At 39.0% G+C, this 23,010-nt stretch overlaps 1 protein-coding gene across 4 annotated transcripts in view; it reads left to right on the top strand.

The window, feature by feature from the left end:
• Nucleotides 1-7,955: 7,955 nt before the first annotated feature.
• The window catches only part of vaspb (vasodilator stimulated phosphoprotein b), a 30,299-nt gene continuing 15,244 nt past the window's right edge, over nt 7,956-23,010 (top strand). Inside the window, exons 1-2 of one of the 4 annotated variants that reach the window (XM_081615114.1) lie at nt 7,956-8,025; nt 8,154-8,481. In XM_081615114.1, coding sequence (XP_081471240.1) covers nt 8,477-8,481 — 5 coding nt within the window. In that variant the 5' untranslated portion in view covers nt 7,956-8,025; nt 8,154-8,476. Of the gene's footprint in view, nt 8,482-23,010 lie in introns of all 4 variants that reach the window. The other 3 variants (XM_081615117.1, XM_081615116.1, XM_008425920.3) reach the window with 3 other exon arrangements.

The raw sequence follows: 23,010 nt of genomic DNA, 5'->3' as shown, positions 1-23,010 counted from the left end.
CCAGGGTTCTTACCCTCCTTCTCCCTCTTTTCTTCCTCTCTTCCACTCTCCCCTGACAACATCTTGGGTGTCAGGCTTGATTTCAGTCTGCAGCGCTCAACATGCGACAAACTGCCGTTTAAAGACCCACTGCATTATTGATGAGACCAGATGTGCTGACTGTCACTTCACACCCTCATCTCTCCGTTTCAGGCGGTTCCTCTGCCACCCCGGCCCCTTCTGACCACTTTGTTAATTGGCCTAATAGCTCAACAGCTAGTGTCGCTTTACTCCTTTGGCAGTTGGCGTCTAACCTCCACGCTTTGGTGCTCTCAGATTCAGTGGTTGAGTGTAAATAAATGAAGCGCTTGTGTATTTTAAACCTTTTGAGCATTGATTGCTGAATTGGTCTTTGTGTTGGCCCTGTTTTATCTGGAGGCCTTTTATTTATTACCTATATGTGTCCACAATCAGTGTATTCTTCTACTAACAATTACATGATTACTCTTTAAGTTTTTTCAGCTTTTTGCAGATCTTTGACCCGTACATTACCGGGGTGCCCATGAGGTTAGCACCTGTAGAGTGTTTGTGTGTGAGCAACATATCCTAGCTGATTTACAGCATCCAGGTGAGGCCTGCCAGAGGGAGGACTGCATCAGTAGAGCCAGTCTGAGCACTAGATTCAAACGCATTGAACCCACATGACTGTCTGTTGAAGTTATGCTCACGGCAAGTCTTTGGCATTTTAGGAGATCATGTAGCATGAGCTGGGAAACAAGTTGTTGCATATGCTGCCCAAGGAAAGCTGGTAAATACGAGACTGTAATGTGGATTTTTCGCAAGTATTGTGGAAGCCACAAAAAGGATATTATTTACGATCAACAAATGTACTCATAGCACTGGAGAACTAATGCTGGATTAATTGTTTTAATGCCGTATATTATACAAAAATGGAACAAAATGATTTGCATCCTGAAAAAAAATGCTTAACATTTTGGGACTTAGTATTTTGGGGGGAAATATAGTTGCTTTTTTTTAAGTGTCCTGCTAGAAAAATCTGAGTACTTTTAGAATTAAATTTGTCATTCCACATTTAACATTGAGTCAGCTAAAAAGAGAGATCCAAGCCTATTTGCCTTAGAGATGTGTCGTTGGAATGTAGACTTAATGAAGGCAAACCACGAGAATGTCAGAACATCTGATACTGTGCGACTGGTTTTAGATCACACAAAACATTAGCTTAAAATAAGTCTTAAAATAGACCATCCATCCATCATCTTCCAATTATTCAAGATTAGGTGGCAGCAAGTCCAGGAGGGAAAACCAGACATCTTTTTCTCCAGAGTCTCTAGCTCATATGCAGTTCTTAAAGTAGATTTTGGGTCTAGTGAGGGCTCTCCTGCATTGGGTCTAGGAAACCTGCAAACAGAGAAGTAGAGAAGACATTCCCATCCGACAGTCAAATCATCTCAATCCAATTAGGAGAAACAACAGCTTTTCCTGATGATGGAGCTCTTTAACTTCTGGAAGAAGCTCATTTCAGTCATTTATATCCTTGTTCTTGAAATGGAGAGGGTCAAAGCATTAACTGGACCTGAGCAGTGCCCACATTAGTCCAGTGGTCAAAGGAGTGACTAGTGAAACTTTAAATAGGCCACTCCATAACTTTTTCTGTTACCTCTTCAGAGATAGATGTGCTGCTGTGCTTCTTTTCTGTAAAGTTTTAGTTTAACACCAGATGTTAGGGGATGCTGATGCGTGATGTGATGTCATGTTTAGAGATTGCTTGGCCTTCTTCACGTTGTCAGAAAGTTTCTGTGCAAGTGGTTTCTCGGTTCTACAGCCCAAATAGTAATCAGGCCAGTTTGTGGCCACTGAAACAAAACTCAGCCTTCTGAAAACATTAATTACTGCAAAAGATGGCCTTTATACTGGCGGAGATGTTAGCACTGTTACCTCACAGTAAGAAGATGCTGAGATGAAATCCCAGTCTGGGATCTTGCTGCATGTTGTATGTATGTTCTCTCCTGGTAGTTTGGCTTCCTTCGAAAGAAATATGTAAATTGGCCTCTCTGCATTTTCCTTAGGAGTGTGTGTATGTTTTTTTTTATGTTTGTCTCCGTGTTGCCGTGCCTTGGACTGGTGACCTCTGCAGGATGTCCCCTGTCTCTCACCCAGTGACTGCTGAAGACATGCACCAGCCCCACATAATAAATCCTTTAATAAAACAGGAAAATACCTTTTCACACACCACAATGATTTGCAGAGATTTTTTTCACTTAAGAAATAAAACCATCATCAAAACTGTGACCAAAACAGAGGACATCTGTAAGAGAAAATGCTGACACATGGAAACAAGATCAATGTAAAGGGTGCATATGGACTGACAGGAAGCATAAACATGATAAAATTATCTACATTAATTTTCAGGAATATGAAAAGGAAAAGAAAAATTAAACCCTAAGGAAGGAGGAAGAACCTGACAGAATTTAGAGTCAGAGAAAGAAAACAATCAGAAAACTTAAAAACAAAGGGAACAAGTCTTCAGAAAAATATAAACAATGACAGAGTTGTGTTTAAAATCCTTTTTATTTAAATTGGTCACTGCTTTATGCGTGCGATCCAAATGTTGGCTGAGCTCATCCGATGAGAGGCGCCTTTTTGAGTGACTTTATCAAAAACTGGACATCTAAAGGTTGTTTTGGGTCAAATGACACATCTCAACAATGAAACGTGACGCTTCAGCATCCTGAGACAAACCCTGTCGAAAGCCGGTCGGGTCTATTTGGAGATGCCGGTGATGAAAACAACTTTGGGGACCTAATTTGTTGGGTATCATTGTCCACTTTCCTCAAGTTACCTCACTCATCTCAAAGACACTCAAAGAAGAAGCCGCCATCCCTCCAGATTTTGGGGTGGTGGGTGATCCACAGGCAGGAAGGCAGATGTTTTATTCAGTAGGTAAGCGATAACGGAGGGGAAGTGTGATTATGATAGCGATCGGCCATGCAGCGATACTCATCCCCTTCGAGCAACGCGACACCCGGCAGTGCATCGATCGGGCTCCTGTAACCGGAGCAGCCGTCACAGTTTGTTTTCAAGCAGAGCCATGGTCCGGGTGTCGGGGCCGCCGGACCAGGTGGAGGGGTCGGGGGGGAGAAGGAGGTGTCAGTTCTGTAAACACAAACACTGTGTTCATTCATCACAATAAAGTGCACAGACGCAGAGCAGCAAAGTAAATGACAGGGATCAGGGGTATGGACCCCCAGACCTGGTCTCCAAACAAACACCCCTCCACCTGAGAAAGAGGGTGAAACAAGAATCAGAGAATCTGCTCTTGTCTTATTGCTGGTCTTATTCAGGCTGTTTGAATTAATAACTTTGCATTACTGATGATACACCAGGCCAAAGACATAATCAACTGAGGCCCGTGTTTGCCTATTAAATCCCAGTTTTTAGAAGAACACATAGCAAAAAACAAAATAATTTAAAAAAATGAAAATAGTCATATTTTAGTACTGAAATTTTTGTACAGTTTAAATGGGCTTTAAAATATAGAAATACTAAATGTATCTATTCAGTTACCAAGCAGTACTGCAGTCAAATATACAATACATTTCCTCTAATTATAAGAAATCTAAATCTTTGTCTCAAAATTCAGAATAAGTGAAATTACTTGGTTTTGGTCATACAGGTCATGCCTGCTAAACTTAAGTAGGTTTTGCAAAATATGCACTCTAGATTCCCCAAGGTGTTTATAATATGGTATTCAATCTTCATTAATGTTATTTATTGACTCACACTGCATTTACCTGTATTTACTCAAATATACTGTAACTTGCTCATTTTTATTCATATTCATTTCATGTCAATATTTATTTTATTCCATGCAAAATATTTTATGGGTGAAATACAGGTTCAGATTTACAATATGAATATTTGTTTATTTTAGTTTTAAATTTGCTGTTCTTGATATTTAGCCACGGCGTCTTCAACATGCTCTGTTAGGCTGTGGTGCCACCTACTGGAATGTAAATGTAATGTGCGGAGCTCAACGATATTTGCACCCTTCCAACCAATCATGGGAAGGAAAAGTAACACTTTCTGTTTTTTATTTGCTCTCCTGGCTAACAGATCTCGGGTGAAATACCTTTTACCTCTACTGTTTGTTTTTTTTTGTACAGAAATTTTAAGAAAGACTAGGCTACAGAAAAAAGTTCAGAGCTTTGAACATGTAGGTTACAGAACAATGATTGATCTGACAATAAAAAGAATACGGCCTTACTTGAGACCCACCAAGATGTGGCCAGCAAAACTGAAAGGCTGGACAAGTCTATCTTAGAGTGTGCCCAATGAAACTGGGCATATTAGCTTCAGTTTATGGACGAGGGGAGCTTTAAATAGTGAAACAGCCAAGAAATCTGGAGGAGCTGCGGAGATCCACAGCTCAGGTGTGCCATTGTTAAAATGTAGGAAGGAAAAGGCTAACACTTTATTTGAAGGGGTGTGCATAAGACTGACATGACACTGTCATAAACATGACACAACACCTGTCATGAACATGGAGTCTTTATGAATGTTTATGACAGTTGTCATAAAGTGTCATTCAGTAAATAATGACACTTTTAATGCAAAGTTGCTCCAAAAGTTGCATTAAAAGTCCATTAAAAGTACCAACTTTGCATGATTTTGTAAATTATGATAATTTAATGCAAAGTTGGCATTTTTAATGGATTTTCAATGCAACTTTTAGAGCAACTTTCCATTAAAAGTGTCATTATTTACAGAATGACACTTCATGACAACTGTCATAAACATTCATAAAGACTTCTTTATGTTCATGACAGGTGTTATGTCATGTTTCTGACAGTGTCATGTCAGTCTTATACACACCCCTTCAAATAAAGTGTTACCAGGAAGAGTCCTATTTGCCACAAGCTGTCTAGAAGATACATCAAATGTTTGCAATGAGAGGACAGTGTCTTCTTCAGCAGAGAAAAGACTGAAGTATAAGTTGAAAACAATTATGGAAGAACCCTGTATGAAGCTGCAAGATTTAAAATATGACATCTTGCATTATGACAAAATCTCCTACACATATAGCCAGAGCTTCAATAACATTTTTAAACAATGACATAGTAGATCAAAAACATATTCATGTTTTAGTCCTGTAAAAATCCAATTGTGAATCTGGAAATTTGAAAAGTTCAAAGGCTGTTATAACTTTTGTAAGGAGCTGTACTAAGTCAGGAAAAACTCCTATTTCCTTTTTTTCCCAGGCTTATACTGATTAAATCAGATCCAGAGTGAGCTTTGTTTCTTTGATTGAGGTTCAGTTATCTGTATTTTCTTGGTAATACACTGGCTCTGGAACAGACTGTACTCTCTTTTTAATGTAAGTTAAAGTGCAGTCTGTAACAGCCTTTCGAAAAAAAAAACAAAAAAAAAATCAAATCAATAAAGGTACAGAGGTGAACTTTAATAGCCAAGCTTTGGTAAATTCTCAATGTACCAGTTTTGATCATGTGCTAACATTCCTCCACATCCTGCAGACGAAACTGACCAACTGACGTCAAGTCGTGGAAATAAAACTGCTGTGGCAAAGAGGGAGGAGCTCAGGAGAAACCTCAGCTTACTGTGTGTCTGCTTCTGATTCTTTACAGGCCACTTTCTGGGAAAAGAACCAACTTGTTGAGTCTGGGCCACCACAAAACACACAAACACATCCACACATGGGAGCAGAGACTCACACAACGGCTGGGGGTTTGTTTGAAATTCTTGGCTCAGCTAACAGGGGACGCATGGCTTTAAAAAAAAAAAATACCAGCAGTTCCTTAAGCTTGTATGTCTTAGAGTGCGCCTGTAGTGAAACTGGGCATATTAGCTTTCAGTTTGTTTGCACATGCCACACACGTAATGCTCGCCTTTCACATCCCCTTTTCCACTTCTATTAACATCAGGCATTGTCTCAGCACTGAGGACTGGGTCATGAGAGGAATCCTATTTTAGTCATTGCTGCTGACGTCTGTTTTTAATATAACTTAGCATATTTAAACGTTTTTTAATTTTCTTATTTTACTTGTCAAACTGAGATCATGTTTTTGTCGAATAAAAAACATGATCCAGATTCCTACCAGATAGCATTTCTGAGGAATATTTAAGAGCCACAAAAGATAAACTTGAAATTTCACAAACAGCCAGTAGGGTGATGTGCAGAGTGTATAATGGCTCAGGCGCGCATGTAATGATGCCTTCATGTGCTATTGGAATTTGGGGTGCCCATTCGTGAAGGAATTGTGAGAATTGAGAAAGTAGATACTTTGCTTGTGCCATTAGTTTTAATTTACTTGTAATAAAGTAACAATATTGTTTACAGGAAGTAAGGATGGTCAACACAGCTATAGTTGACTCAGTGTGAGCTTCAGGTACATAAATATAACTTTTTTAACGACCATTATCTCAGTGAAGCAACTGACTTATGCTATAAAATTTAAAACTGTGCTGACCAATAGTTGCTATTTTTGTATGCATAAGATTAAGTTCACCATAAATTCTAGAAATCCTGACAGTATATATGCTAAACCAAAAATGTTATATGTCATCAAGGTTAGAAAATATAAAGAATAACACAGATTAGGTACTGTGCTGTTTTAATTAATTTGTATGTGGGAGATATTATTGCTCTCATTTTAAAACACATTATTATGCTCAGCACAAGACATAAGCAATTCAATCAGCTGCTAAAAGCCCCAAAATCAATAGGGGGCTCTGGAGAGACCACTAGAAGTGTCACACAAGTCAAGTTAACAAATGCAAAGACAACTTTAGCAGTGGTCTTCAGCTCTTCTCAGAAACGGTTTCTAGGCCTGTCACAATAAAAAATTTTGCTGGACGATAAATGATAATAGTGTTGTTTGGATACCCTTTTCAAGTAATATAATAGTAATGGCATAATAATGAAAGAACACGTTCACAAATATCATTTAACTTTAAATTCTAATGAGCGTTTAACACTGGAACAGGAAGACATTTTAAATATCCAAAATAAACAAACAACAACAACAAAAAACAAATAAAAGGAATTATTAAGTTTCTGTAAACAAAACTGTCCTTCCAAAAAAGGGCTAGTTCTAGTTGAGAGCAGTGCACCAGACTCGAGACTTTTGTCATCCAGTTTTTGGTAGAAAGATAGAGAGAAATGAGAAGCACGATAAATCGCGCAAATGGAAAATATTGAGCTTGTTTTAATTTATCAAGCAATAAATTGATTTAATGATTTTGCGAGAGGCCTAACCGTGCCCCTGGCCGATTCAATTCTCTGTGGAGTTAAAGTCAGGCACAGTGATGCCATTGCCTTTAAAACAAGTATTTATAGTTTTGGACATGAGCAAAGGCCTGCTAGAATATTAAATCAGCAGCTCTACAAAGTTTAGTGGAAGAAAGCATTGGTTCTGCAAATTGCTGGTAAACGGCTCTGCTGACTTTAACTTCCTAAAGTTCTTTGAACCAAAACCATCGGATGATTTGGTTCCTCGAATCATCACAAAAGATAGAAACGTCACATTAAAGCATCTGATTCTTGTAGAAATTTACCCTGATTGTGGAGGGCGTCACTCCGAGATTTTTCCTTCACTATATTAGCCGTATCATTTCTGTATTAAAAATATATTCACTGGCTTTACATAATATTCTAATTTTCTGAAAAGCTTTTTTTCTTTAGATGCAAGTCATACAGAAGGTACACATACATGTGTGTAATAAATCTATATGAGTTTCACTTTTTTATTTGAATTGCTGAAATCAATTATTACTTCGATGGCATTCTAGTTTATGTAGCTACATCTGCACTAACACATCAAATTGACTTTAAAGATGAATCTAACTAAGACCCAGTTTAGATTCATGAAAGGGAATTTTACGAAGCACACTTGAATGCGTCCTGGGATTACTTTGAAGCTGGCGGGTTGGGCCAGACTCCCGTGAATTCACACGGCAGGGCCGTGACCCGACAGCGCCTCGCAGTGAACGAAAAAGAGCCCCGCGGAGGTATATCATTTCAACCTTTCTTAGCGCAGCTGCAAACATAAAAACACCTGAAAGTGAGAGAAGAGGAAGTGAAGCTTTCTGGGCAGCCGCTATTTTCTCAGCTTCACTTCTTTTTTTTTTTCTCGTAGAAACCCACTGTGGGAGAGTTATTGGAGTTGACAAGCCCGCTTCACTACTGTATCTACCCCCTCCTCTTCCTCAACCTCTTCCTCCTCCTCCTCCTCCTCCTCCTCTCCCGCTCCACAGAACCAGGAAATCGTCGAGGTGTGCTCCTTTATCCCCACTACCCTGTTTGCGGCTTTAGATGTGCTGTTTCGCCCACCCCCTCCTCCTCTCCGCTTTTGGACGGTGTAGTTTTTATTTCATCGCTGGGATTCTTTAAACACCGGGCTTCACCACTGAAGTCATCCGAAGTTGCCTTCGAGGAGAGGAGCTCCACTCTGGCCGAACAATGAGGTGCGTAAAGCGGCTCGGATCCCTTCATGTTTCATTGTGTTTCCAGCCGAGCATTTTTCACTGTTTCTGTTGCTAGTTTTCTCATGGGCTGCTGGTTAAACAGTCTGAGCTGCTTGTTTAATCTCGACAGCAGTGCTTTGTAACGCGTTAAAGTCCCGTTTCTCATTCAGAAACACACAGCTGGGCTTTGGGTTGTTTTTTGTTCTCAGCTAAAACTGCAGGAAGTTTTTTTTTGTGTGTGTGACCGAGTAACTTTCTTGAAACTTCAGCTTTCTACCTGTTCAAAGTCTTTGGGTTGAGATTAAGCAGTTTGATTCACATCAACACGTTTTAGTTTTTTTTTTAAAATTATTATTATTTTGTAGATTATATTTTAACGCTAAGATTTTAAACATCTTCATGTGCAAAAAAACTACTGAGGTCAGTCTAATTTATAAGGCATAACAAAGGATTCGGTGACTAGCTAAGATCCAAAACAGGGGGTGAGCTTATTGAGCTGTAGATTGGCCACTTTCTTGTGGCCAATCTGCAGCATGTGCTGTTAGTATCATCGTCATCATCATGCATTCCATAGACACACATTAAAGCTACCCCCTCCTGAGCTGCAGTTTGCCTCCGTGTGGGAGAGCAGAGTTTAGCACCATGAACAAGACCCACAGGCACACAGCTCATGTCCACAAATTCCATGTCCTGTCACAGCCTGCGCCTGCTGGCAATTACAAGCTTGGAAGTCTCTACTCCTGGGCTGGAGCTGCTCTGATCTCACATTTAAACACCACTAGCACTTAGTTTAGTGTGCAGTTTTGTTTTGTTTGTTTGGGTTTTTTTTTTTTGTCTTTTCAAAGTGCATGTCCTTGAGAGTTACACTGAGAAACTGGAGTCTGGTAGGGATAACCTGAGTGACCAGTTTTCTTTTTTTAAGATTTTTTTTTTTGTGTGTGTTCAGCCTTTCACAGTGCCCCATCTGTAACAATATATCTCATGGGTTGGCCCTGTGTTTTCTATTTGTTTTGCTGATCTCAACCTAAGACTTGCGATTATTTGTTATAACAGTGTTCTGTTCTGTTAACAATATGTTTATTTCAGATCCAAAAAACAATGCAGACTAATCAGTTGTTAAAATTAGTTGCAGTTCTAGACTGCTTCATGTGCAAAAATATTATGCTGTTTTGCAGTTCTGCTATTTTTAGAATAACACAAATATAACAGGCTGGTATTTGCCTGGTAATTAGCTGGCCTATCAGGCTACTCAAACAGGTTTAAAAGGTGCGGGTATTCTTGTTTTTGTTTTCAGCTTAATCACTTTGTGTGTTTTACACAACCAGAAGTATTTCCAAATGGCCCAATTTGGTTTTGTTGTATGTGAGAGAGAAAAGCATATCAGCGTTCTTTGTGCCAGCTGATGCCAGTGTACAGCAACATGTGAGAGAGAAGGGAAGTACTTCAACATGTTCTTTGGTGTCTCAGAAAAAAAGGACTCCAATTTGTAGGAACAAAACGATGCAACATTTTAGACACATAAAAACTGTATCCGTTCAAAACATTCCTAAACCTTGATGGCGACAACAGGTCCGGGGCAGTCTTTCTATTTGTTTGACACACATTTCTCTCTGGGACCGCTGGCACGACCTGAAATCCTTGCACCGAGTTGCATTAACTGTGCACATTTAACATGGCTCTTGCTTAAAATAATGCGCAGTGATAATTGTGTGTGCCTAAGTTGCATCATAACCTTGGCATTCTGAAATGCTGGAACCTTGCATGACGCAGACAGCATGGCTCTAGAGACCCAACCACACAATGCGACAGCACGCTGTTCTGCCCAAGCAGTGTGTAATAAAGTTATAAACCATGGTGCAATAAGATAAGCTAACCGCCTGATTGTTGAGTTGCTCTTCTGCAGTTAGAAGGGGAGAAGCTGTGGGGCGGGGAGCGCAGTACTTCCCCAACCATAAAACAAACATACCTGTGACTTTACCGCACATGTCAGGCATATTTGCTAACCCGAAGCCTCCTTAACGTCGCGTTAGGAAGTTCCTGTTTAGGTTGGTGAATGGAGCTCTTCCTCTAAATGACTGTGGCTTTGACTGGCCCCCCGCTGCGGCCAAAGGGGTTCATGTCACCTTGCATAATGGGTAATGACTGGTATGCAGCTTCGCTAGTGCTCATTGTGGCTCTGGAATGTAAATGTTGACACAGAAGTGCAGGCAGTTGGTCAATAGTTCAACTACTGACCCAGTTCTGAAACTGGTTCTGATCATCCCGAGCATCTTGATTCACTGTTATCAGATTTAGAAGCATTTGTTGTTATCTTTGGATTACTGTCTCAGTGAACAATAACTCCTCTGTTCAGATCATTGCATCAGCCTTTCAGATTCCTATCCTGGGGGCTAGGTGGCCCAGGAAGTGCATCAATTTGCATCGTGATTCACTCTTATTGTCAGAGAGGTGACTCTCCACTCCCACGCTGACTCTGTGGATTGGTCTCTGACTGAAAAGTGCAGTCCCGTCTGACACCATCCTCGCGTCTGCCTCGGGCTCAAGAAATAATACACAGAAACAGGTGTAATGCATCTGCTTCACCCGCTGTTTTTCTGTCTGCTGAGCATCCTGAAGTTGGATCAGAAGCGCTGCATGAAGTGGAAGTGATTCCGGAGCGGACTCCTTGCCTGCTACCTTGCAAGAGCCTTTTATTGATCAGTGTTAAAAGCAGTGAGGAGGAGACTACCCCCCTACGCTCCCTTTCAACCCCACCCTCTGCCCTGCCCGGTTGTTTCTTTTGTGTCTTAACACCACATTTCTCTCCTTTGGCATCAGCTCGATAGGAATGCGGTTCAAACTGTGACCTTAGCGGATTCGCTGTAATCGTCTTCCGCTTCTTCTTGAGCCCATGTCCCAACAGGCCACTAGCTGTTATTTAAGAAATGCACCAGCGTTATTACATTTATGCCTTTGTAAGGATGCCGAGATGCAACTCCTTAGGGTTGCAACAGCAGCATGTTCTTGCTGCACCGTTGTGTAATGTTTTGGTGTTGGTATTTCAGGTCTCCACTTGTTTGCCTCATGCCTTGCACAGTCAGATTGTTTTCTTTGATGTAAGCAGCACAAGCAAATTTCAGCCTGTCTGACGTCTGTTGTTCTTGTCATTTATTACCATAATTGGTCAAAACTGCTGATTTTTTTGGGGGGGAGAACATGTCTTTGCAAAGGACACCACCCACTTTGGGTTGTCCTGCAAAGCTCCATCATCAGTCACTGTCTTTATCCGTTTCTCTGTTAATGCACAAAGAGAATTTGTAAAAAAAAAATAAAAAAATATTAGCAGTTCTTGCACATTTCTTTTTTGCCAAACACATCTTAATGTGCTGCACCCCAGAAGCAATACCAATTTGAGGTAATTGGGGTGTGCTTGTGGGAATTCTTATCCATTATGGAAAGAAAATAAAAGAATAATGGTTTCATTTCATGCATCATAAAGGAGCTGCATGTTGATGTACACTTCAAAAGACCCCCTCAGTGTGTTGTTGTACAGTTGGTGTGACAGTGTGTCGAAAGGATCACCCTGCATGCACACACTGTTATTTGAAATGGTCCTGACATGAGTGTTTGTTTCCCACAATGCCCAATCACTACTACCCCCTTCTCTGAAACAATTCACCCCTCTTGGCCCTCCCACCTCTCATACTCATAAATAGGCCATTATGCTGGCCTGCTTCTTGGATTAGGCGCTTTGCTACACAAGTTGCTCAATATACAAAATCCTCCATTGTCTGCTTTGTGACAAAGCCATTTTCCTTGGTGGAAACTGCTGTTTTGGGGTTGTGCCTCTAGATTGCTGCATCTACTTTTCATGTAAATTTTATTTATTCTTTAATATATATTTTTTTATTTTATAGTTTAAATAAACAGTTAATTATATTGTTGGCTTTTGCTTGCCAGTGCGAAATGCTTGTCTATTCGCTTAGTTTTAAAACCTTAATATTAGATGCAGTAAGCAAATATTCGTACAGTACTATTAAACCAGAGCATTAGAAAGACAACCATCTTTAAATAAATTATCATAGTTGGTACTTCAACTAAAGCCCTGCAAGTAAGCTGTAGGATTTGTGTAAAGTAGTTTAGTAGCTGATGGTAAAGTCCATTCTGCTACAGATGTAAATGGAGAGTAAACATTTCAATAAAGACCAACTGATTCCCATGCACACAGTTGCATGGCCACAAAAGGAAAGCACATTTTTGTTACTCAGTTTCAAATCCAGCTGTGCTTTTTTATCTCTTGCCTAATCCAAATCAAAGTCGGGGCTGCAAAACGGATGATTTTACTCAAAAGTTGCCAATATTTTTACATGTAGGAAATTTATAAAAAGAAGTAAGCAAGCATACTATAACACTGTATCCTAAAATGTAAAATAACCAGCAGAAAGTTAGGTTTTTAATGTGGCGTTAGATAACTTCTTTATACCTTTTTATAGCTTAGCTTAGTACTTCAAGAGCTGTATGTGCTACATTTTGCAAAAGTATTTATACGCATTGAACTTTCTCACTTAAACCACAAACTCATAAGTGTTTTACGCAATAGACCAACATAAAGTGCTGCAGAAGTGGAAGGAAAATGATACACCATTTACAAAGTTGTTTACAGATAAAAAGTGCAATGTGCATTTGTATTCATTTCTGTAAACTCTAACATGTTGAGTATATCCAGAACAAAAGACTGGGTATGTTGTCCTGCGTTTCTCCAACTTTCATGTAAACTCAAATAGCTTAATTTTTAATTTTTTTTAAGTGGTAGCCAAATACTTTCTGAAAGGATTCTCAGTTCTGCAAACTCAGGTTTGGTGTTTCTTTATTTTATGAAGTTGAGGTCAGAATGACAGTCGCCAACGTAGTTTTTCTCCTATTGTTAAGGCCTATTTTACAGTTGGCACACATCTGGTTTAGTTCCAGCTGTCTGCCAAGTTCATAAAATCCAAAAGCTGACCAAATGCCCTGTCAGTTTTTACCCCTTTTACTACACAAGTTTCTCACGTCAGTTCCTTACAAAATTAATTATGAGGAAGTAATATGTTAATTGACAAACCACTGTTATTATTAAGAGAGCTACATAATGTATTTTTTGTCTTTAGTTTTTTTTAAAGCTTCTTGACAGGAACATAAGTTTGAACATTTTTGTGACATTCAACAACATAAAAACTTCTAAGTTTTTCAATTATGTAAATAGCGTCACAACTATTGGTATTTGTAAAATTTGGTTTATGTAAAAGCTTTTAGATAAGTGAAATGGAATAAACCAGAGCATTATTTTAAGTTCATTACCATTAAAGTTCCATTTATAATCGTCATCATTTTGACTTCAGTGGTAGGACAGTTTTACTACTTGACATTTTTCCAAAACATTAAAATAAGTTTGATTTGGATGTATTAAAATATGCTATATATATATATATATATATATATATATAAGAAAAATAATTACATGTGCTAGGAATTGATTAAATTATTCAACAAGGAAAGTATATAATGGACATATCATGCCAACCCTTAAGCAACCTCTCACCAGAACTGATGTGATCCAGTATTTAGCTGCTGCTTCATAGATCGCGGATGAAATGCCCTTTACCTGCCATTAGTCTCTTTTCACTGTGGAATGTCTTATTTGTCACCTTTTAAACATCACCTCTTAAGCAGGTCCTGAGCCACTGTTGTTGCACATTAATTTTACTAAAATGAACTGAGGAGAACACATTTAATAAACTGACACTATGCCACACTGTACTGTTGAAGAAGCGACAGAACTGAACTGGTGTGACATTTGAGGTGGCATATAAAGCACAGGATTTCAAAGATGACTACAGTCGCCCACATGATTCCACTATGTCGTCTTGTTTCGTGTCTGCACAAAATTAACCAGTGTAGCTTGGTGTTTCGAGTGCATTACTACAGAAGTGCTTCAGAAAGGTTTCTTCTTCCTCCCCCCACCACTCCCCCAAGTTGAAACAAACGTGTGAAAAAGGTTTCTGTTCCTTAAAAAAAGTCTCGCACTCACATGTGTTAAGATAAGCCCTGTGTTGAGACATTTGAAGGAGCAGTTTGCCATAGGATATTAGAAAAATGTGATAGTTTTGGTGAATATTGTGATGAATATTTACAGCACTAAACAAATGAATGTTGATGTCTTTAAACTTGTAGTTTATAGCAAACATTGATCGAAGGGAAGGATTCAGCTGCCTGAAACAAGGAAATAAAATTCACTATTTCCAGTCTAGATCTATGTAGCTTAAATAAGTCAACACTTACTGCAGTCTAGACAGTTCTTCGTAATAGTCATATTGTGTCATGAATAGCAATAAAAATACATTTGTAAAAGATGGTGTCGCCTTACACTGAACCTGACCTTGCATTCTTTCATGGAAATTTTGTAGGCCCTTTGGATTTTTATTGAGTTGTAGCTAAAATCCACATTCACTTAAGACACTGAATATATTAGACGGGGAACAATATACTCCTTTTTTAATTTACAATAAGGACTACTTCAATTAAATATTTGAGAGGGTGTTGCATCCAGACTCTATATACCAATATCATGTTTGGCCAGTTGAAAGGAGTGAAGTGTTTTTATTGTATAAAAACTGAGTGAAACTGAACAGAGAGTATCATCATGTGGAGATAACTGCAGATATCTGAATCTTCCCCGCTGCAGATAAATTGGAGGAACATTATCTTCTTGGTTTGACTGAGTCTGTCTCTAACATTCCAGCGAAACGAAAGCTTAACTATGGGGATGGACGTTCTGTATGGTCAGCACTGCTAATGGATATAAAGATCCAGAGGGTTCATCTGGGGTCCGCTGCTTAATGGAACATAATGGAACCCGGTTAGTATAGAAACAGCTTTATGCTGCCAGCCATTGTTAACATTCCTATCACTCAAGTCCTTAGATCACAGCCTCTCTTATCTTGGAAGATGGTGATTGCTGATGGACAGAGGCTGCATCAGAAAGAGCAGACTCAGAGGAAGCCTTGAGCTTGCTTCAGGCTCTGCTGCCGGCTTTCTTTGAGACTTTGACCTAGTGTTGACTAAAGGTTTATTGCCACACGGGAAAGGACACGCTTAACAGAGGCCTGTCTGTCTACTTGTTCTGTTAAAAGATTAGCTATTTCTGCATGTGAACATATCTTGGTGCATTGACTGCGATAGAAATAATCTTGTGTACTGATGCTTCCACTTAGGGGATATTTATGTTTCCCACGCAAATATTTTTGACCAGCGATACTTTTTAAACCTTAGTTGATGACTGGTTACCAGTGTCAAGTGTACAAAGGTCTTAAAAGGTTTGGTACAAAGCCACTAGAACTTTTTGTAATGCTGTTTCAAAAAGTCCACGCAGTGTACAAGAAAAAGAGTTGAAGTTAGAGAAGTTCAGTCTAGTATTATGAATTACATGTTAAAGCAGTCTCAGCCCTTCTCTACCTGTTGCTACACATTATCTGTCAGCTGGCTAAGCCAAAGGCTGTTTTACACTAAAAACATGGACAGTTATTGCTTGCTCCACTCGCCTCTTATTTTATTATTAATTAGGGCACAGAACACTAGGAAATTTGATATTATTCGCTTACTTTACCATTACACAATGCTCCCGACATTCTCTGTGAACTTTAGCATTTTAACCCCTAAAAAATGTACATGTAAATATTGGCCTTCTGGCTTCAGGGCAGTTAGTCCAGCCAACTGGCCAAATATATTATCAATACAGTGTAAAAATTCACAAACTTGAAATCCTAGCAAACATTGCATCCAAGTTGTCATTTCTGATTGCAGTATTCAATGTACCGTACAGCTCTATTATTAATTTTGTGCTGTTGTCAAACCACAGTCAACAAATTAGCTAACTAGCTGTGAAGAGGCTGCCTTCAAAGGAAAGCAGTCAAATGGTGTTATACATTTTTCTTTGGAATTTGTGTTACCAACGTCATTTTTAGTCTGAGTTATACAGTTAGAATCTCATCGGCCAATGCTCAATTTCCTGCTTCAAAAAACTAACCATGGTTGTGATAGTCGACTATAATGTGGCCAACATCAACATTCTCAGACCCCCACGTTTGCAGGAAGCATGATTAAGCAGGAAAAGGGATCTTCTTTACTCATTCAGTGGAAAGGGAAGGGGCGTGCAAGTCAGGGCAGCCTGAAACTGGGAGTTTTCTCCTGTTGTTTCTTTTCTAAGAGGGAGCTCTCCTCCTCCTTGGCCTGGGTCGGGGAGGATGTGCTCCGACCTGTAAAAGGAATTGAGCTCAGTGCAGAGGACAGAGGTAACTTCATTCCAAATATGGGCATTGAGAGTGCCAGTTCTATTGCCCTCCCCCCTCTCCCCCCTCATTCCACACAGCCTTGGCCGCATCAGAAGCAGGAAGGAATTCATCTCTGCTCTTCAAGTGGTCAAGCAAAAAAACAACCTGATGATTTTGGCAAAAACTCCTTTCTGTGTCATGAATGATGAGTCAGCATTCAGGAAATGCTTTAAGGTTGTTTTAATTTTTTTAATCAGGAAGGTCAAAAACGCATCTGATTTTCATTCAGATATTTACAGTTTACGACTAGCTGAGACGGCCTGAATGCCTGTTTTGTGTCGTTGATTCAGTAGCTTGGTGCGAAAGTGTGCTTGTGTTAATTTTGCAGCAAGTTGCCAAGTGTGAGATGACATAGATATTAGGAAAATAGCACGACAGACTGAACTTTAAATAGTATCAACAGTAAAGGGCGTCTCAGAGATGTGTAGATTTTAGAAACCGTTAACCTGCTCTAAGAGGGCTGGATAGTGCCCGGAAATGACTTCCATGTTTTTAAATGAGATTCTTACTAAAGGTTATTGCAAAAACAGCTGACTTCATCTTCAGACAAGTGAGTTCCGATGTACTGTCACTTTTCATTTCTAAACAGCTGAATAAAAATAACAGAAAAAACACCACCCTTCCCGTTTCCTAAAAAAAAAAAAAAGACAAGTGTAGTCCATTAAATTTCCACTTCTCTTGTTACTTTCATGTATTGATTTGTGAATCTGATTAAAAGACTATAAGCTGCATCGGAGGAAGTTTGTTCAATGTTTGGGCATTTAGCCATAAACAGCTGTACATTGCAGTTTGGAAACTAATCAGAAAACATGGCCTGAAGAGTACTTGAGCATGACGTAAAGTCTGATGACTCAGCCTAGAGTCAACCGGTGTTTGTATGTGACTACTTCACCCAAATCAGCATCAGAGAACAAGAACTTCACCATTGAAATGGTTTGGAGTTAATTTGCTGCTTCTCCCCATTGTTACTCACATTTGTTTCTTCCAACAAATTTCAATCTGTATTTTCTAAAGGCTTCATATTTGACCCTATTTCTATTGATTGCTGTCCTGATTTCACGTAAACCAGCTAGCTGACTGAAGGATGGGACTTGACAACCGAATAAACAAAATACCGAGTTTCATCAGCGAGTTGATCTCGCTGATGAAAATTATTAGCAGGAGTCAGCTTCTGATTTTACAATGGAGCTTTTAAGGAATTTGTAAAAAGTATTTTTTTTTTTTTTACAGATTTAAGTAATCAGCACTAACTATCTCTAGTCAAACGTCAAACTGATGCTGAATTGTTCAACAGTAGAGCTCACTCCAATGCACTCCTCATTGCCACGTTCTTTTTTGTTTTCATTGTCACATTGCAATGATAATGATTGTGATTTGATAAATTGTGCAGTTCTTTAATATACCTTTTGTTATAATTTTAAGAGTAGAATTATCCACTTAATTAATCGGTTGTAGTTTTTAACCTTGTCAAAATCTTAGGTGCTCTATAACAGTAAGATTGCTTTTTTTTTTTACCTTTTTAAAATCTCAATTCAGGGTGGAATTATCCAGTTTCACCAACTTAAGTATTTCAGACTTTGGGCTTATCAATGATGGCTAAATGATGCTCAAACATCCCTCTACTAAAGTAATTTTAAAGTTTTTTAAGATGCATATTTGTTATGGCATTACTTGAATTAACTGTGGAAATTTCCATGTTGACATGGAGACCTCGAGAAAGTGTTGCAAGACATGTAAAAGTGCTGAGAACAGAAGGTTACTGCTTGGAAACCAGAGGTGGATTAAAATAATCTTTGACTAATCGCAACAGTCTTGACAGATTAGTCGACTGCCAAAATAATTTGTTGCATCCTTAACCATGACCTCAGTTCAGTGTGTTTCATACCAAGACAAGTGCATCTTATTTTCTATGGTAGAATACACACAGTTGCAATATAGGGATTCTGCTTTTATTGTAATTTGACCAAAAAGGAAACATTTTCTTTGCTTGCGTGGTTTAGACTTTACTCAAATGAGTATTTGTGTGCTGTGAAGTGCTGGGTTTTCCAAGTTACTTCTTTTAACTAAAGCACTTCCCTGTTTCACTTCTTTTTACACTCAAGACTGTTTCAAATGTGGCCAAACCGGCTTCACCTGCTGGCAGCCCTTCAGGTGCTGTGGTGAAAAACAAAAGCGCCTTTCCTCACATAAACATGAATGGGTGCTCAGAGTAAACTTTACTATATTATCAGCTTAAGGGCAGCTGGGTTTCATTCTCAAATCACCTGTTCGTCTTCCAGCCTATTAATGCATATAAGACATGACTATCAATTCAGGAAAAGTTCATAGTTTATGTTTAACAGCCACCAGGATGAAGTGGAAGTATCCTCATAGTTTTCACAACAAAAACATACATAGTGACATGCTGTCTGTCTTTACTCTGGCATGAATGGGTTGTCTGATACTTTGCCAAGGAACAATAGATCACTGTTTCTCATGGAAGGTGTATGACAGCTATGCAAGATCTACCCATTTAAATGCTACATTTTCTTCTGAGTTGTGTTTGAATCAATCACCAGAGCTGTGAAAACGTACACAGAGGTTGATGGAGGGCTAGTTCTGCTGTTTGTTTGATTCACCTTGGCTGTCTGTTAGGTAAAACCTTAAGAAGGAAATCTGAACAAAATTAAGATGAAAATAAGTACCCTGTAGCCCAAAACCTAGCATGATGGTAGCAGCATAATGCTGCCACTACCATGCTTCACATTGGAGATATGCAGAGTGTTTCTGCCAGATCCGTCATTTCACATGTCAAAAAGAATTAGAACGTGTTCTTTTTAGATTCAAACACATTTCTTCCACTATTACTTGAGTCAAAATGCTAAGAGAACTTCTTACCAGTTTATTTCAACAATCACTTTTTTTCTTACAGTAAGGCCAGGTGTGAGGGGTCCATGACTGATAGTTTGTGTGTACATTAACACACAGATAGGAAACAAAGGTTTCCTACCTAAGCTGTGAACTTTTGCAGCTCCTCCAGAGTTCTCTAAGGCTCTCTTTGCCCAGCCTGTCAACTGAACCAGACAGACATGCTTCGGTAGCTCTTGACTACAGCTGTACAATATCGGTAAACAAAAGTGCAATATTATTACTGAAGATTACAATGATGATGATATTGATTACTTCCAATCCACAGTTTTCTCATTACCCTTTTTTTCCCCATTACTCCATGCGGTTATGCATCTGACCCACAAAAGTACATATCTGGACTTTAAATCAAGGGCAGTAAATAGCAAATGTCAAAAGTTATTGAGTGCATTTTGGCACTAAATAGGCCAATATCTTCATCTTATGGAGATATCGATTGCGTTGATGCATATATATAAATATTGCATTCAAGCAGTTTGTGATTGCAATTTTGATTGGTGCAATACTGATTGCAAATACATATATTGTGCAGAGCTGAATACATATATTCAGAATATTCAGTGTGAGATCCATAGGTACATACATTCAGTTCTGCATCACACTTTTTACATTGCAACAGGACTGTTATTTCTGTGTAGGATGCGTAGAATTTGAGATAAAACTTCTTAAACTTCTTTTTTTCTAATTGTCTGACCTGTGTGGTATGTCAAAAGTATTTTTGCTCAAGTTTTTATATGGTCTGAAACTGTTTTATTTTTAAGAGGTTAAAAAGGGCAGAGGGAGCATCAGGTAAGAGGAGTTAGAAAAGAGCCACTGGGCCTGACTGTACTTGCCAGCTCATTTGGAGAAAAGCTCTGACAGCAGAGCCTTATACAGACATTTTCTACAGGGCACGTGTTCTAGCCTTGCGCCGGGGTTTCCTGTTAACCCCTCGTTAACTGAAGAGACTCACTATGGCTGTGATTAATCAAATACGGACTACAACTTGCTTATAATCCTACTATTTTTTTAAATGTATTTTCTGTAAATAAAGCCTGTTTTTAATTATTAGCCTTAAAAGCTGGTGCCCAAGATCTGTTCTGGGCCATCAGTGTGCGCACTCTCTGTGCCTATGAGAAATCGTCTTGAGTCAACTGCTCACAGCTGCCCTCAGTCTTGGCTTAAGGAAGTACAAAAAATAGCCTGTTTATCACTTTGGCTGTGGTGATTTATTCCACCGGCCCCCTGCAGCCCGTCATAGTCATACGGAGTCGACGGGGTCAGCACGGACACACATGTTGGCAGGATGACAGGTGTGAGAGTGTGTGCAAGTCTATGTCTTCATGCACTAGTGCCACTTAGCCTTTTAGAGTCTCAGTGTCCTTAGTTGTATCAATAATGCAGCCGGCCACTCAGCCTCGCTCCTGAGCCCATGCTTTCTCTGCCATTAAATATGCATCTGTTTCCCAGTCCAGTGTCTCTGTCCCCTCCCAATTCCCATACACCCCATCTACCCTTCCAGCACAACATGCTGGATGTAACAGAGACCAGAGGAAATTACAGTTTGCCTATATGTTTGATGTATGTTTTATTCAGCAGAAGTTTTTCTATTTTAAAATCTTCCTGTCGGATGGATGAGATGCTCTCTGCTGAGCGATTCAAAATCCCAGAAACATCTTGGATAGTTTTTAAGTTTTTCAACCATTTTTCATACCTTCCTTTGAAAGAATGTTTTCTTTTTAATAACATGGTAATAATCAAATAATAATGATGAATAAGAAATAATTCAAGGCTATAATTTCCAAATGGATTGCAATTGATTTCTATCATTCCCCTGATCACCAGTAAAGCAAATATCCTATACCACAATGTGAACAAACAAGACGGCAACCAGTGCTGATTTATACTAATATTTGCATGTTTAAAAACCTAGATTTGTTACCTGAGCACTGTTGATCAGGTTACAAAAAGGTCACACAGTGTCAACAAAGTGGAAGTAATTTTCTTCAGACATGTCGACTGAAAGACGGAAGAGCTTCTGGTACACATTATCATATTATTTACTGGTGCATGCAACTTGACGAATCAAGATTTGCAGCAAATCTGGCTGCAGTTTCTCATGATAACACACAAGCCTGAAACGAGAAAGGATGTGAATGTGGTCGAGACAGGAAGTGTGAGCTTTTATAGCTGTATGCAAGGTGATATATTTTTTATGAATGTTATTGGAAAAAATATGAAACAATTGCTGAATTAACCACAAACTCATTTTCATTAGCTGGATTTCATTTAAAATTATCAAAGTTGAAATTGGTCAATATTAAAAGTAGATTTTCTCCACGATCACACACATGTATGTTCCACAAGATGTTGAAAGAAATCATGTAACATTAACAGCTTCATAAATCTGTTAAGACGGAAACATTTAGTCGCTTTTGTGACAAAGTCTCCCACATCCTCCTTTAGACATAAACTGTTTCTTCCTAATTCCTGACAGTCTTAGGCCAAAAAACTCATCAACTAGGTTTACGGCCAGCTCAGCTGGGGAGCGGGGATTCAGGGAAATTGTGGTCAAAAGTGTGCCCTTTGAAAGGCTGCTCATATTTTACTGGTGTCCAGTGCCGGTGCTATTTCAAACCTGAAAAATGCTATATAAGGTGGGAGCTAGGTGTAAGTAATTAGACTGTGTGATGTCAAACTGTGAAACAGTAAAAAGGTGGACATTTTTTCTGACCTGACAGATTGTTTGACTGCTTAAATGACTACAGGCTTAACAATGGATAAGAGAAAAGAAGAAGCCAATGTGTAGGCGAGGGAAATGACTTGCACCGAATATAGCGCTAATACAGCCAAGTTTTTGGACTTGCTTTCTCCCTGGTTTGTGACTAATAGTTTAAGTAGTAGATATTTCCTCAAAATTGATGCCGTTCAATATCATAAAAATATGTAATTGTGTTACTGTTGCCAATATGCAGAGTGTGAACACATGAAACTTGAAACATGGTATTCTACCAAATGTTGCATCCAAATATGAATGCAACACTGCAGACAGTGATATAGTGAAGACGTGACTCATGTTGTGAGATCTAGTTTAGCAGATATTCAGGGTAAAGAATATTTATTGTTGCTGTTTAAAGATGACCACCTTGATTGGTAACTGTATAAATAAGAGTTCAGTTGACTCTTACTTTTTATTAATTTAATCTATAAATAACTCATTCAGCAATATATATTGCAGTTTCCATGTCCACAGGGTACCTTAGTTCTGAGTGGATCAATAAAGCAAACTGCTGGATTC

The sequence above is a fragment of the Poecilia reticulata genome, chromosome 13 (assembly GCF_904066995.2).
Source record: "Poecilia reticulata chromosome 13, P_reticulata-male-v2, whole genome shotgun sequence".
NCBI classification, from domain to species: Eukaryota; Metazoa; Chordata; class Actinopteri; order Cyprinodontiformes; family Poeciliidae; genus Poecilia; species Poecilia reticulata.
The sequence above is the reverse complement of the archived record's forward strand: the minus strand, read 5'-3'. Positions and strand labels throughout refer to the sequence as shown.